Source organism: Nycticebus coucang, chromosome 11, assembly GCF_027406575.1.
Source record: "Nycticebus coucang isolate mNycCou1 chromosome 11, mNycCou1.pri, whole genome shotgun sequence".
Classification (NCBI taxonomy): domain Eukaryota; kingdom Metazoa; phylum Chordata; class Mammalia; order Primates; family Lorisidae; genus Nycticebus; species Nycticebus coucang.
In genome coordinates, this window is record NC_069790.1 from 4,462,946 (window position 1) to 4,479,989 (window position 17,044).

The following is a 17,044-nucleotide window of genomic DNA, read 5'->3' on the forward strand; positions in this document are numbered from 1 at the left end:
CACCAGGTACGCTTAGGGAGCAGTGTCCGTCCTTACCTCTGGGATGGCATTGGACGTGCAGTAGAAAGAGCCCTTGCTCTCCTTTTGGGGAAAGCAAGCCTGTGGCAGGCAAGGACAGGGGACTGCTTGGGATGTATGCGAACATTGCCTGGTGGTTTGGGACTCAGTAAGTTTTCTCCTCTGATTTATTCTGTTTCATTTGTTAAGAATATTCAAACCTCAGTAAACTAACGCTGCTTACTTTTGGGAAGGAGATACCTTTTTCTGTAATATTCAACAGTGCAGTAACCCGTGTTTTTATCTGGAACTTGGAGCAGAGGCAGCTGTGCTCTGCCTGAGCACCAATGTGTGCCGACAGTTAAGTGCCCCACACCCGCAGGCTTTCTTCACTTACGGCGCCGGGGTAATAACTGTGGGACTCAGCTCTCAAATGTTCCTCTTTGAATATTTACTTGATGTGTTGTACGATATCTACGTTCCCATACATAGGGGCCCCAGAGTTTAGAGTTTGGTGACTGTTACGGATATCTTTTGTTATTATGTCTTAGAGAATCCTATCTAGAAAGCTAATCTTTTTATGTTGAATTACTAAAAGCTTCCCCCACCCCCAGGTCAAAACTGTGAAATTCACTATGAATAGTATTTCTTAGTCAATTTTGAATGCATTTGCTGCATAAATGAGCTTTTATTTGGCAACTTGAAGAGCGATCTTCTATTTTACCATACCTATTTGGAGCCGGGGAGGCTATTTTTTTTTAACCGCCAAGAACAATAATAATGCTAGCAATAGCAAAAATAAATGTGATCAGCTGCCAGTCACTAAGTGAGGCGTATATCTCAGCACCACTCCGAAACCCTTGTGAGAGTCATCTTATCTCGTCCTTCCGTGAGCCTGATAAACTGAACTCTCCTTTTGTTCAGCTTCTGGGGAGACGGAGGCTTACAAATTACAGTAGCTCACCTGGTACAGCTATCTGCTGGAGGATGCAGAGCTTGGCCATACTTAGCCTAGTTTGACTTTCCCTCTTTCTGACCCTAGAGCATGTAACCAGTACCGGCAGATGGTTTGCAGCCGTGAGAGGGTGTCATGGGGGCAGACTTCCAAAAGACAGTGCCTTTGTGTGCCCTGAAGTGCAGTGTTTGGGGGCGGGGGGGTAAAGCCATTCCTCCCCAGTTTATTGGACCAGTATATTTTTGGATGTTTTTATGACATAGTTCTCTTGTACACTGCGGTGTGACTATGGCCTCTTAGTTTGACCATTTCATAGATCATATTTTAGACCTTACTTCTCTGGATCTTCTGTTGACTGTTTCTCTAGTTTTATATTTTGTTCTTAAGGGACAAAGATAGTAGGAACAGCTTTGACAGAATTTTCCTGATTTCTCCTCTATCAGAAATCATTCTTGCCTTAGAAGGAACATTGTCATGAGCTTGGGAGGTGCTGAGCTCAGAAAGAATGTATTACACCTGTGATCTCCGACCCCTGCTACCAGTCCGTGGCCTGTTAGGAACCACACAGCCAAGTGGCAGGTGGGCAAGCGAGTGAGTGAAGCCTCATCGGTGTTTAGAGCTGCTCCCCATGGCTGGCATCACAGCCTGAGCCCTGCCTCTTGTCCAATAAGGGCGGCATTGGATTCTCAGAGGAGCACAAGCTCTACTGTAAATGGCACGTGAGGGATCCAGGTGGTGCCTCCTGTGAGGATCTAATGCCTGACCGTCTGAGGTGGAGATGTAATGTGCTCAAATCATCCTGAAACCACCCCCACAAATCCCCTGGTTTGTGGAAAAAATTGTCTTCCATGAAAACAGTCCCTGGTGCCAGAAAGGTTGGGGACCGCTCTGTTATAGGGATTCTTAATCTGGGCAACCTGGTTTACAGAAGCCATGTGTGCAGGAGGGAGCCTGGTACATCCTGCCTAGTATCTTCATAGCCTTCATTGGGAGCTCGAAGACGTCTCTGACCCTGAAGGCGTTTAGGAACCCTCAGGACTGGGGCCTGTCCCACCTCACCCAGTGACCTGACAGCCGCCCGGGCATGTCCTTCCCTCTCCCGGTGATACTCCGTTCCTCCCTCTGTTCTCAGAGGCAGCTGAGCATACTGCCCATCATCCCATCTGAGCCACTTGGAACCTTGGGCACTGGAGTTCATGGGGGCCCAGCTCTGTTTATAAAAAAAGCCTTGTTGGGACCCGGTTTCGGAGCTGAGGGTGCTCTGTCCCACTCAGCTGCCTCTGCAGGCTGCCAGCATTCAGGATGCCGCAGTACCTGGGGGCCTTGTTTGGTGCATATTGGCTAGGGTGCTGTCCTAGGCTCAGAAAGACCTTAGCTAGACTTCAAGTCTTTCCAACAGCATGGTCCTGAGAAAGTTACTTAACCAGTTGGATCCTCAGTCGTCCCTTCTGTAAAATGGGCAGAGCAAACTTAGATGATGTGAGAAGTGAACAGATACCTTGTGGCATAGCAGCTGGCTCAGGGGTGTTTAGAAAATGAGGACCAAAAAAATCACAACCAGATTAATGCTGGACTTAGAGATGTGGGCCTTGGTACAGGATGGGAGAACGCCTCCTCGGCCTCGTTGCCCACCTGTCCTGCTTGCCTTCAGTGGCAGCTGGCTATTTGAGTTTCTGGACATCTTCCTGTTGTTTCTTTGCTAAGAAAGTTGAGTGCGGACGTGGTTTCCCTGACTTGCATGCTCATTCATGCAGGTGTTTTCCATGTCACCTTCTCTGGGCTGAGCACTTCACTATAGTGATGAGTAAGAATGTCATGGGTCCTGTGTGGGGGATTTGTTTAGAGCTGTGACTGTAACAAACACCCTGACAAATACAGAGGCAGCTTCTTTATAACCTGCAGAATGACTCCCTTATGGATGAAGCAAGCATTCTACTGCTTGGGAATCTCGGGGAGAGGATGGCTTCGCAACTCCTCTGCCTGCAGCATAAACAGACCCATTTAGCCAGGGCGTGCCTTGTGGCTGGATCAGTAACCAAGAGACTGGGGTGTGCCTGGCTTCTCTGAAATGCCCTCCCAGCACACACTGTTTTCCAGCAGCCAGACAGAATGTTGAACGTGGCATGCCATTCAGGGGAGCTGATCTCAGCATAGCCACAGACTTTGGAACCCACTGTTCTTAGACAGTGAGATAGTGTTGGTCCACTGATGAAGGTTTCTAATGGGATGACAGAAGAAACACCCTGCAGACTGCTTTTGGACTCTGGGCCTGGGAGTTCCTGCCAGGGCATACCCAACCTTTTTAATGTGGAGAGAGCAAAGGGAATTTGAGTTGTGAGCGTGGTGATCCGTTCCCTGCCAAGGCCAAGGGATCTGCCCATTTCCTGCTGGGAGGAGTCATCTGTCCTGAGTGCCACCAGCCAGAGCACCTGCTAAAGTGTGCCCAGGAGGAGCCGGGTGAGGTCCCAGCTCCAGTGGCTTCCTTCGACTGGTGCAGAAGTTGTGCCTGGTCTCAGATTCAGCTGTGCAGTATCAACACAGAGCTTCTAGAAAGGCATCAGCTGCTCGTGGCACTGTAGACTTTTCATTGCTAAAGAAAGATGCTCAGGGCCCCTGTGTGAACAGCATCAGTTCTTTCCCAGGCCCAGCCACTCATGGGTAGAGGAAACTGGGAATTCTCAGTTTCTCACTGTGACCATATCATATGGAGCACGGTGCTTATGCACAGAGAAGTGATGCCTGCAGGCACCATGAAGCCGTAGGACCCAGCCAGGTCTAAGCCATGAGCTTCTTCCTTGAGGCCTCCATGGCGAACATGGCCTGACTCCAAAGGTATGGGCAGGCGCCCTTGGAGGGAGGATTTAAGGGCGAGCTGGGTCGAGGTTCCATCCTGCTCTGCTCACAGCAGGGCTCAGCCTGCTCAGCCCACCACATGCCTCTGCTGGCCCTGTGCAGGCTTCGCCCCCTCGCCTCTCCTGTTAGGCCTGCTCAGCTGTGTGTCTGCCTCCTCTGCCTCGGGCTCAGCATCTGCAGCCTCACATGGGTGTGGGGGGCAGGAGAGGTGGAGGCTGGGGGAATTCCTGAGAAGGAGATGCTGAAGCATATGGACCGGAGTGCCCAACGGGAAGACGTGTGGATGTGGCAGCTGGTAAAACTGTTAGGATGAAAATGTAATCCTGATTTTTAAAAAATTGTGATAAAATATCCGTAACATTTACCGTGTTGACCATTTTTGCATGTGCAGTTCAGTAAAGTACATTCTCACTGCTGTGCAGCCGATTCCCAGAGCCCTTTTGCCTTTCAGAACTGACACTCAGTCCCCACGGAGTGACGACTCTGGTTCCTTCCCCCAGCCCCTGGCTCCCACTTCTCTCCCTTTTGTGTCTGTGCATTTGAAGGCTCTACGTCCCTCGCGTAAGTGGAATCCTACAGGTGTGGACCGGCTTGTTTGAGAGCTTCCCATCCTCGAAGTTCATCCCTGCGTCAGCGTGCGTCAGCATTGCCTTCCCTTGTAAGGCCGAATGAGCTCTCGTCTTGCTCTTTACGTTTTGTTTATCCATTCACCCCTCGCAGGGCACTTTGGTGGCCTCTCCCTTTTGGCTACTGTGAACAAAGCTGCTGTGAGCACGGGTGGACAAACATCCAGGCCCCGCTTGCTTCTCTTCTGGGCACATTCACAGAAGTGGCATCGCTAGGCCATGCGGTAGTTGTGCTTTTGAGGAACTGCCTTAGTATTTTCCACAGAGCTGCTCCATTTCACACTCCCACCCCCAGTGCCCGAGGGTGTGACTTAGACTTAAGCTCATACCCTCACCAGCCCTTGCTGGGTTCTTTCTGCTGTTGTGAATAGCGGCCATCCTAACTTAACTATAGTTTACCTTCCTGTGATGTGGTAGTTCTGGACTTGCTTATCTCTGTGATCGAGATCATTAGAGCTGGAAGAGACTTAAGGAAGGGCCCAACAGTCCAGCCCCTGCTCTCACTATTGTGGGAGCTGAGACCCAGAAAGAAGCTGCTCACCTGAAACAATGATGATGAGGGTGGCACATGCTGGACACACAGGTCAGGAGAGCTGTTCCTTTCTGAGTCCAGATGTGGCCTGTGAGCCCATGACAATGCCATGCTCCAGACGCGTTAGGTAGTCCGTACAGAGGTGGAATTGGATGAAATCAGCTTGCCAGCCTGGGACTAGTCAGAAGCTATGCTCAGGCAGGGGCCACGTCCAGGGCACTGCCTCCCCCACAGCTGTCGGAGTCCACACAGACCCTGAGCAGGAGGACCACATACCGGGCGTCCCCTCCCCCATTAACTGTCGGAGTCCACTCAGTCTCTGGACAGTAGGACCTCATCTAGGGCACTGCCCCCCCCCCCCCAACTGTAGGAGTCCACACAGACTCCATGCAGCAGAGCCACATCCAGGGCACCCGGCCCCCCACTGTAGAGGAGTCCAGTCCACACAGGCCCCGTGGACCCAGTAGGACCACGTCTAGGGTGCTGCCCCCTTCCCAACTGTAGGAGTCCACGCAGACTCTATGCAGTAGAGCCACATCCAGGGCACCCGGCCCCCCACTGTAGAGGAGTCCAGTCCACACAGGCCCCGTGGACCCAGTAGAACCACGTCTAGGGTGCTGCCCCCTTCCCAACTGTAGGAGTCCACGCAGACTCTATGCAGTAGAACCACGTCCAGGGCACTGTCCCCACCCCCACCGTAGGAATCCACCCAGACTCCATGCAGAAGGACCACATCCAGGGCATTGTCCCCTGTCCCCATTGTAGGAGTCCACGCAGACTCTGAACAGTAGGACTGCATTTGGGCACTGCCCCCCCAACTGTAGGAGTCCATGCAAACTCTATGCAGTAGGACCACGTCCAGGGCACTGCTCCTCTGCCCCAACTATAGGAGTCCACGCAGACTCTGAACAGTAGGACCACATTTGGGCACTGCTCCCTCAACTGTAGCAGTCCCAGACTCCATGCAGGAGGACCATATTCAGGGCACCTGGTTCTGAGAGTGTGAGCTCAGGGTGCTCTGCTATCTCATTTCCTCCTGCCCACACTCACCTCCACTTGAAGTTGTCCTTGTCATGTGAGACTCACCCACCTGAAGCCACCTGGTCATTTTCTGTCTGCCCAGGTCCTCTCCCTGTTCTGAGTCTTGTGCTAGACTCTGAGACACAATGCCAGCACCACCATGAAGCCCTTTGACTGTTCTCCAGGCCCCGCCGCCCTCCTCGGTCTTGGTCCTCTGGCATGCTTCTCCTTGCGTCCTCCTACGCCAGTGTTCCCTTAGCTTAGACCGTGCGGTGGGGTGGAGGCCGGACTGCTCCCACTGACTCCTCTGGTTGTCCCTGTCCTTCTCATGCCCTCCAGATATGTCCCTAGGCGCTGGTTCTCACAAGTCATGGAGGGTTCCTGTCGGCTATAGGGTTGTCTGGCTCCTGGGTGGGACAACCTTGGTGAAAAATCACTTCCTAAATATTTGCCACATATGCGTTTGTTTAGAACCACCTGAGCATAGTTCCCTGGCCAGGACAGTGAGAGCAGAAGGCTTATCCCCTAGGTCAGGAGGATAAGTGAAACAGTGTGCTGGGGGAACACGCCCCCACGCTGTGCCCAGCAGGGAGTGCAGCTCCCTGGGTTGTAGCCTCTGCTCCTGGGCTGTGTCTTACAGCCTGTTTGACCCTCCCCCCCCACCTCACCCCCCGCTGTGCCCGGCAGGTGGGCGCAGCTCCCTGGGTGTAGCCTCTGCTCCTGGGTTGTGTGTTACAGCCTGTCTGACCCCCTGCTGTGCCCGGCAGGTGGGCGCAGCTCCCTGGGTGTAGCCTCTGCTCCTGGGCTGGGTGTTACAGCCTGTCTGACCCCCTGCTGTGCCCGGCAGGTGGGCACAGCTCCCTGGGTTGTAGCCTGTGCTCCTGGGCTGTGTGTTACAGCCTGTCTGACCCCCTGCTGTGCCCGGCAGGTGGGTGCAGCTCCCTGGGTGTAGCCTCTGCTCCTGGGCTTACAGCCTGTCTGACCCCCTGCTGTGCCCGGCAGGTGGGTGCAGCTCCCTGAGTGTAGCCTCTGCTCCTGGGCTGGGTGTTACAGCCTGTCTGATCCCCTGCTGTGCCCGGCAGGTGGGCGCAGCTCCCTGGGTGTAGCCTCTGCTCCTGGGATGTGTGTTACAGCCTGTCTGATCCCCTGCTGTGCCCGGCAGGTGGGTGCAGCTCCCTGGGTGTAGCCTCTGCTCCTGGGCTGTGTGTTACAGCCTGTCTGACCCCCTGCTGTGCCCGGCAGGTGGGCGCAGCTCCCTGGGTGTAGCCTCTGCTCCTGGGCTGTGTGTTACAGCCTGTCTGACTTCCTTCCATCTGAGGCTTCTCTCTCCCTGCCCTGTTTCTCTCTTGTCTTGATTTCTGTTCAATCTTAAGACTGCTTACAGCCTCCTGAGGTGGATGCCCTGCAGTAGAAGTCTAGGCCTATTTCTTCTCCCTCAGGAATCTTTGCTCATTGGAAACACTTTTTATTCTGCCCTCTTTCATTTCTGTCTCAAGCTTTTATAAACTCCACAATGTGTCTTGTGGGCAGAAACCGTCTATAACTTTCAGCTGTGTCAGTATCGCCAGTCAGCATTGTGAAGCAGTCATGCACGGCTTAATGGTGAGGCTGTGCTCTAAGGAATGTGTCAGCTCGTGATTTTGTGGTTGTGTAAACCTCATGCAGCACACTCACACACCTAGATTGCACAGCCTGGGCTGTGTGGTGCGGCCCCGTGCTCCTGGCAGCACTGTGGCCTGCAGGACACTGCAGCCTGACATCAATGTGTATCTGCACATATCTAAACAGGACAAGGCACAGGAGACATATGACCTGAGGGGACCACTGCTGTGTATGTGGCCTGTCCTAGTTGGAGACCTTGCTATGCTGCACAGGACCGGACCTTCCAACATGAACTCCATTGTGCTGTGTACGGAGAGTACATACAGGTGCCTTCCTGAGATGCTGAATGGTGGCTTAGGAAGTGTGGTGCCTACCTTGCTGCGTAAGGAGCTTATGTGAGCATGAAGTGGGTGTATGTGCCCTGTGTCCAGGGCATGATGTGGGGCAGTTTGCTCAACCTGGCCTCCCCGCGCTCACAGACAGGCACGGAACCACCCAGCAGGGCCTGAAGCCACCAGCGTCCCTGCGCTCACAGACAGACAGGCGCGGAGCTGCCCAGCCTGGTACCCCTTCCTTGCTCACAAGCGCAGAGCTGCCTAGTAGGTCCTTGACATCTGCCATGTCAGATATCTCATTTTTGGTATGAAAATATTTCATGTGTACCTCACAGAATATTTAGTCGTTATTCTGTGAAGTAAAAACAAACTCAGGGTGGCGCCTGTGGCTCAGTGAGTCGGGCGCTGTCCCCTTATACTGAGGGTGGTGGGTTCAAACCTGGCCTGGCCAAACTGCAACAAAAAAATAGCCAGGTGTTGTGGCAGGTGCCTGTAGTCCCAGCTATTCAAGAAGCTGAGGCAAGAGAATCGCCTAAGCTCAAGAGCTGGAGGTTGCTGTGAGCTGTGACATCCTGGCACTCTACCAAGGGCGACAAAGTAAGACTCTGTCTCTAAAAAAAAAAAAAAAAACAAAAAAAAACAAAAACAAACCCACAAACTCATAAATGTATCAACATATATTAAATATAGACTTAAATAACATATTAATTGCTTTCATCAAATGATACAAAATTACACCTACAATTATGGACCATTTTAATGTCTAAAAAGGGGTCTTTATTTTAATGAAATGTTGCAATCTATTAAAATAACTCAACTTTCAGATATTTGGTTTTACCTGGTCTATGATAGGACATGGGCATTTTTTAAGCTTCCCACAGGCATCCTCTGCAGTGCGGCCAGTGTAGGTGGTACTGATCTTAGCGTCAGTGTGCTCAGCATGGAGCCCCCTGAAATGGGTTTTCAGAACCCTCTGTTCTGAGCTGGTCTTCGAGCACTAAGCATGTAAAGCAGAGGGCACTATGAGGCACAGGCTGGCGGGGTGGGGGCTCTCCAGGAACAATCACCAGTCATCAGCAGCTGGAGGGTGGAGGAGATTGAAGAGCCCTTCAGGACCAAGGGTCAGTGGAGGCTTTGATGGTCTACAGCCCTGTAGAGGGTAGATGTGTGATGTTGAGCCAGTGGGTCCAGTGATCAGTGGATCCAAAGGAAAGTACACAGCTATTTTATATTGTGAAAGTGTTCAGGGCCTTATCAAATCCCCCCCCCTCCCAAATTAGCTCATTTCTTTTGTTGGTGTGACAGATTCCAATATTTTAAATGTTGGCTGAGTTAAATGTGTGTATATGCATACATACTGGACTGTGCTGGGGAGACAAACTCTATGGGGCCCTCAGTGTACTGGGTTGCAGCTGAGGCCACTGCAGTGGGCCCTGCCGGGTGTGTGAGCAGATGAACCCCTCCCAGGCGGCTCTCAGTGGTACGTGGGAGGAAGGTGTCTAAGCGGGTGGTAGAATTAGTGCAGAGCTTCCTGCTGGCTTGCAGGACGAGAGCTGTGTTAGGTGACTCTGCATTCGTGTGTGCCATAGTGAAGAGGGTGGTGACAGTGGTGTGGGGAGAGAAGGGCGATGACATGATAGCAAATGTATCATAGCTGCTTCCTGTTGGACTCAGTGTGTTCTGAAGGAGTTTAAGCCAGCTAATTGAAAGACGTGTTCTTTTTCTAAAAACTGTAAAACACATTTTTCTTTGTGCTGAACACCTCTTTTGGGGGTAATGCTAATGGCACATGGGCTGCTCAGAGACTAAGCTTCTAGCCCTAGACCACAGGTTGGCTGATTAAAACACTCCATGACTCATTTCTCTGCCCTAATTTTTCTGTCTCAGAAATGGTGTGACATCCTAGAAGACACTGAATAACATGGTTTTTTGAATTTTTTTCAGGCTTTGGGACCCAATTGTCCTGAGTTCTGTGTTAGCTTTGCTCGTCTGTAGCACTGGGAGGTTTGCCCACGTTCCTTACCTATAACATGGGACAACAGCAGTGCCCCTCAGAGTGGTGGTGTAGTGGGGAATAAGGGGATTCAAAAATAGACCTTAAAATGGTGCCATATTATGTTGACTATTAATATTACTATTCTATACATTGAAAATAAAGAAGTATGTAATGGATAAGAATATAGCGTAAAATTATAAATAGAATTCAAATGTAGGGCTTTTAACAAGAAAGCCATGACAGAGAGTGAGACCCAAATGTTATTCTGAAAGTCTCGTATTAACCAGTGTGACACAGACATCAGTAAGAACGACATTTGTTGTTCTTTTCCCGCATTCTTAAAATTGCCTCTTTCCTTTTATAAGTAATACATATACAGGTGTTATTATGGAAAAATTAGAAAATGTATAGAAATAAAAATAGCAAAACCCATGTCATGTCACACACCACACAGAGGTCATTGTGGCTAATTCTTTCCTGTATCTGTCTAGACCGGGGGTCCTCAAACTGCGGCCTGCAGGCCACATGAGGCGTTGTGATTGTATTTGTTCCCGTTTTGTTTTTTTACTTCAAAATAAGATATGTGCAGTGTGCATAGGAATTTGTTCGTAGTTTTTTTTTAAAACTTATAGTCCGGCCCTCCAACAGTCTGAGGGACAGTGAACTGGCCCCCTGTTTAAAAAGTTTGAGGACACCTGGTCTAGACTGTTTTATGATCTATAGTTATTATATAGACCGCTTTTTAAAAATGGAATTTTCTTAAATAATATTTTAAAGTTTGTTTTTTAAAGTCTGTGTTGTGGATTTTTGCACATAAAATTATATATATTTTTAGGGCATATTAAATTAGTGCCAATGTAACACTGTCGTGTAATTTATTGACATTATCTTTTATTGATGTATTTACTTTTTTGTTTGTTTTCCATGAGAAATTATGTTGCGATGAGCATCTTCGAACCTCCCAAAATGTAGTCTTGTGGGATTGTTTCTTTAGGATACATTTCTAGAAATACAATTCCCGTGTCTTAAATACCGCATGCCAAAGTGCCTCCAAGAAGGCTCTGCAGCAGAGAGAACGTGTGTCGAGGGCTCACGTTGCCTCTTTTTAGATCCTCTAAGTAGAGTTGTGTCTGGGGGAGGAGACGGGCAGGAACAGGCTTTTTGGCGTCAGCGGATCTGGTTTCCATCTCTGCCCAGACACCAAATAATTGTGTGCCTTTGGGTGACCTACAGGTGTCTGAGACTCAGTTTTCTCAGTTGTAAAATATTTTGGGTGCTGAACGAAAAGCAGACTTGCTAAGATTATAATTAGCCTAGATCCTAGCTGAGTAAATACTATCATTATAATAAAATGCCCAGGGCTTATATAAAATAACGTCCTTTTATGTAAATAAGTACATATATCCCTACATATAGACACACATGCGTGAACAGTATACACACACATATACATATGCTATATTCTATATTTAAAATAAAATATCTATATAAAATAAGGTCCTTTGCTTTCCTGGACTAATCAGGAGAAAATAAGAACATAAAAATATTCAGCAGAGCAGGTGACTCAGCATCAGGTAGTTAGAAATCTCCCGCAAGGTGACTGACTGAACATTCAAAGCGTGGTCTGAACTAAAGTGGAAACCAGCGTGAGAGGGGTTGTGTTTGGCCCTGTAATCTCTCTTGTGTTCTTTCCCTGCCAGACAGCCACATCTGTCCATAGTGGCTGCCCTGATGGGTGCTGATCGCATGGACTCTGGCTAATTTAGCATCACACATCCTCAGGATCACGGGTGCAGGGAGTCTAGACCCGCAGAACTGGTCCTGCATCCAGAGCTGGGGCAGGGTTTAGACTGGAGCGTGCAGACCACCGTGGAGTCCACCTAATTTGCTGTGAATTAGTTGACTTACTGTGATGTGTCGTCCACCTGGCTGGGCCCCGCACACTGTGCTACACCCATCTTCCCTGGGTTGGGGACCTGTGGAAAGTAAGCTTTGCTGCTATCAGATGGCGCACACGTTGTTAGGGAGTTTCTTTCCAGCTGTGCTTCCTTTCAGAAACGCTTGCTCTGTCATTCTTACCGTGTTGAGTGCTCACTTGTTCTGGGAGGACCTTGTGTCTGTCAGCATTGCAGAGTGCCAAAAACACTGACTATGAAAGGCCAACCCCTCAGAAAGCATTTCTGGAAAGGGGCATAATACGGGTAAGAAGGAATCATTCTGAGGAAAGTGTGGAAACCGCCCCTGCATTCCGTGCTCTCTGTTGTTGTTTTTCAAGGAGAAGGATGAAGGCCCGTGCTCCCCCCCCTCCTGGAAAGCCTGCCTCAAACACCGACAGTGAGCAGAAGCTTCCCCGAGACGTGGCCCTCAGCCCACAGCAGAACCTGGTCCACATGAAGGAGGCGCTGAGGGACAGCACTGTGGATGTCACTGTGGTCCTGCCCAGTGGGCTGGAGAAACGGAGTGTGCTCAACGGCAGGTGAGAGGCGGGCTCCTGGGGACTGTCACGGTGCTTCTGTTTGCAAGTAATAGGAGAATCCAGGTTGGATGTGATGGGGCCCAGGTAACACGCTAGGACAGCCCCAGCTGTCTCACCTGGAGCGAGCTGAGGATAACTGGCCTTAGGAGAGCCAGGGCTGCATAGCTCAATCCTGTTAGTAGAATGCTCATGGGGCAGGGCAGCTGCAGAGGTGCCAGTGGGCCCAGGTTGGAGCTGCTGGGAGGGCAGCCTTCCGAGTCAGCCATTCCGTCGTCCACTTGCAAACTGTCCTGTTCAAGTGCAGATAGATATTATTAGCAATTGGCCTTTTAAAGTGAAAACAATTTAAGCTTAGATTATGGAATAAAATTCCATGCATGGATTTTTAATTTAAGGGAATCGACTTCTACACCCTCAGTTCTCACACACACACTTCTTGTGACTGCTCTGCCTGTGTGGGGGCCTTGACCAAGTGTCACCGGCCATGTCAAAAAAGGTGCCACCAAACATTGGCAAATGCCTCCCTCAATCATAGTATTTCCAGATTTATTGCCAATATAGTTTCAAATACTGTGTTTGATGTTGATCTAAATACTATTATGTTGTTTGACCAGTTTTGGGCCACCGTTGCTCATGGTTTACTGATAACTCAATCTGTAATAAAAAATTTCAACAGGCACAAGAAAAAAGCTAAATGTAGATGTTTATACCTGTTCTTACAGTAGAGAAGTCAGATAGGACGCTCAATTATAAAATTAAGCATAAATGTGTATTGTGTGATTCTGACGTATAGAGAACAGAAGTAGCATTTATACGAAAACAAGGAGAATAAGAAATGATACAAAATAGTTAACTCTTACAAAGCAGCTTGTTCAAGTAATTTTAAAATGGATAATGGTGGAAATCCCATCCCTCTGGGTGCTTTTATCCTCATAGATACATTTTAAAAATGCTGCAGGAGTTTTATTAAAATACCAGTACTTAGATTCTCCCCGAAATTGCCTAATCCCTTGCAACTGTTCTATTAATTATTATTAATTAATTTATGATGAAAATTCTAGGTGATAGTTTAATGGGCAAAGAGGTACCTAAGTTTTCAGAATTACCGTAGGGGACGTGAGAACAGAAACTTGAGGGATGTTGCTCAAGGGCTGCAAATGTACGTAGGATTGGAACTGTTGGATTGGGGAGACTCCACCTTCGACTGTACTGGGGAGGCCCCGCTGGTTTCCGACATGGTGCCACCACCCATCAGGGTTGCTAGTCAGTGGGGGTCCTCCTGTCACAGCACGAGGGCGCAGGTGTAGTTAGCTATCTACCCTGGGTGCACATGGGAAGACACTGTCTCCTGGGGCAGCTTCCTAGGCCTGCCTCCCCAGGTCCACGCCCCGGACACTGGGGCTACACGAGTCACTCTCCGTTTCTCTGTGCTACAGGGCAGTTGGCCAAGGTGGGGTCTACCTACATAATTTTATAACTTAAGAAGTGTGTCATATAGTAAAAAAAAATTTGGAATACTCATGAATTTTTTCAGCGAAGGTATTATGGTTTACTCACCATTCTTACATTTTGGTCCAATTTCTAGGTACATTTCTTTTTTAATAAAATGGCATTGAGGATTATATATTAATAATGTGATACATGGGTCTGGCTTCGCACATGCACTGGGGAAGGTGGGACACTTGGCTGAAAAGTAAAAACATCCTGAAAATTGCTTTTAAAGGGAGCACATTCTTCTAATTATCTTCTATAGGTTTTTTTCCCCTTTATAAAGTGGAAGTTACCACCGTGCAGGTTTGTAGTGTAGTTATTGAGAAAGATACAACCTTAGGGATGGAACATGAAAATAACTTTATCCTTTCTACGTAGTGGAAGGATTAGAGAGAGCAGATGCCTGCAAGCTGCCTGAAGTGGGTCTTCCAGTGATCACTATTACACACAGCAGCTTCTTTCTTTAAAGACGGCCTTTATACGTTGTACTCTTTAATGATATAAAAGTGGGCAGACATGAAATTCCTGACAAAATGGGTTTACCGATATGTTGTCCGTGTAGTTTCTTGCTCTGTAGGGGAAACAAGGAGTTTATAATTTATAGCCAGCCCCTTACCCACACTGTTCCCTGCCATGAAAGGTTCTCACAAAGAGAACACGTTAGTAATTGGATGCTGATGATTCGGTGATATTTTTAAGCTTCCCTTGAATTTAGAAACATAAATAATAGTCTTATAGGTTAAGACTGGAGAATCAATGCGGGGCATGTTTTGGCTGTGTCCCTCCTGGCTGCTGGACAGAGGCCACCGTCCCATCCCATTAATTGGGGCACAAGTAAAGATCTTTGAAGAGACAATGCTCTAAGCCAGAAAGGATCTGGTAAGAGGGTGTCAGGAATTTTAGATGCCAGGTGGGGTCACTTTGCCGTAGTCAGTCTGCCATGGCCATATTGGCACACACAGCCTAGGGCTGGGGACAGGAGAAGACAGGCCTTTCCTTTGGAGAGGAAATTGCCCTCAATGCTCAGTCTGGCCATTCTGTCTCTGTGGGTCAATTCTCCACTTTACAAAAGGCAGTCTGAGTCCTGTGCAGGGAGCTTTAGGTGTCAGGCCTTGTAAGCCAGCACAGGACATTTACAGTGTCAGGCATCGAGCGTCCATACTCCTGTAGAAAGCTCACCTGTTTTCAGGTGTGAGGGAAGGAGGCTAGGAGGGACCTCCAGCCCTGATCTGTCCCTGAAGGTGTCAGCAGAGCTGTGTGTATCTGCTGGCAGCTCTTAAGTGGCAGTGGCTGTGGCCTTGCTCCCACAGTGAGCTCCTGGCCCAGGGGGTGACAGGGAGGAAAGTGAGAATGGGCAGCTTGGACACCATGTACTGGCCTATAGGCCAGATGGTTCTAGGCTGTTCTCTGAGTAACAGGGTTAACAGTCAGCTGTGTTTATGTTTCTGTTTGAGGAATACCTTTAAATAGAGTAAATTTCTGGGGCATGGAGCCCATATTGGTAATCTGAGCTCAAGGTGAATCTCACCAAGCAGCCTTGCACATCAGCACAGGTAGTGAGTTTGGTCATCTGGGTCCTAACTCACCATTCCTAATGACCTCTCCACACCTTCCCCAAGTTGTTGCTGCCTCTTTAAGGCTTTGTTTGGGCTCAATCCAAGGGAAGCTAAAAATAAAACACTAGCAAAAAAAGCCCCCAGTGATGTACAGAATGGGATCGCCAGCATCCAATCTCTAATATTTTCTTAAAAGATCTTTCTCATGAGGGCTGACAAAGCTAAGGGGCTGGCTATAAATTATAAACTCTTTGCCCCCAGAAAAGTGAGAATGTTCTTGTTAACCCCCCTGTTTAATAAATTTATACAAGGTGCTGTTGTTGTTTTTGATACTGATATCATAGACTACTCATATATAGGACAGGTCTCATAATCTTGAAGTATTAAAACATGAAAATATCTATTCATTGTTCAAAATATATATTGAATTACTTGGTACCTTGTGGTACTGGGCAAAGCACTTCTCAGCAAGCAGAGGAAATAAATTGCATTTGTGAAATAACTGGTTTATGTTAGAAGCAGTTCAATATTGCTTGAATCTAGGCTAAGAAGTTGGGCCTGGACTCCTGGGGTGGCCCTATCCCAGAGATTGCATCTGCCACAGCACGCTCTTTTAGAGCCAACTGGAGCATCATAGGTATTAATTTTCAAACATGGAGTAAAATTGTTTTATATTAAAAGTAGCATGCAAGGCTGATGCAGTTGCTCACGCCTATAACCCCAGTATTTTAAGAAGCCTGGTGGGAGGATCTCTTGAGGTCAAGTGTTTGAGACCAGCTTGGGCAATGTAGTGAGACCCCCATCTCTACAAAAACATAAAAAAATTAGCCAGGTGTGGCAGTGCACACCTATAGTTTTAGCTACTGAGGAGGCTGAGGCAGGAGGCTCGCTGGAGCCCAGGAGTTTAAGGTTCCTGTGAGCTATGATGATGCCACTGCACTCTATCCAAGAAATAGAGTGAGATCTTATCTTCAAAAAAAAAAAAAAAACAAAACAAAACTTTTAAAGAGAAACACTATAGGGGACTTAACGTAGTTAGACTGTGTCCAGATTTCCCAAGGGTACCTGCTGAATCATCTACCAGGTGAGAATCATGTAAAAAACACAACTTGCTCATGGACACAGAAAGATCTAGATTCTGAAGTAAAGGGTCAGATATAGGTCCAAAGATGAAGAGGCAGAGTTAAGAAAAAGCACACGTTACTATGGTCAGGAAAGGGATACCTTTTGTCCTGACACCAACCAAAATATACTGGGCATGTGAGGTTGCCTCCTCGCACCGTGCGTGTGAGATCACCTTTTTGCACTTGTGCAGATAACTCATGGCATCACTTCTGGGCAGGATGGCCTGGGTTTTCCTGGGTTCCCAGCCTCTACACGTCTCCTTTCTCCAGGGTCTTAAGCAGCTTTACGTCTGAGTGCGTGTAGAGAAGGAGGGATTCCCAGGCCGCAGTAGCCCTTGTCTCCCTGTATTCACACCATCAGGTCTTGCCAGTTAGGCAGCTTCTAGCCCCAGAGGCAGTTCGGTTTTATAGGGTACGGCTGATGCTCCGGACTCTAACGTGGTCATCCTGGCTGTGGCTCTGGCCTGGTTCACTGTCCTGT

The 17,044-nt window shown here is 48.6% G+C and overlaps 1 protein-coding gene across 10 annotated transcripts in view; it reads left to right on the forward strand.

Moving 5' to 3' along the window:
• The window catches only part of COBL (cordon-bleu WH2 repeat protein), a 288,304-nt gene that overhangs the window by 87,563 nt on the left and 183,697 nt on the right, over window positions 1-17,044 (forward strand). For all 10 annotated transcript variants that reach the window (XM_053609595.1, XM_053609596.1, XM_053609587.1 and 7 more), the window contains exon 2: window positions 12,192-12,392. In XM_053609595.1, the coding sequence (XP_053465570.1) occupies window positions 12,192-12,392 (201 nt within the window). The remainder of the gene's footprint in view (window positions 1-12,191; window positions 12,393-17,044) is intronic.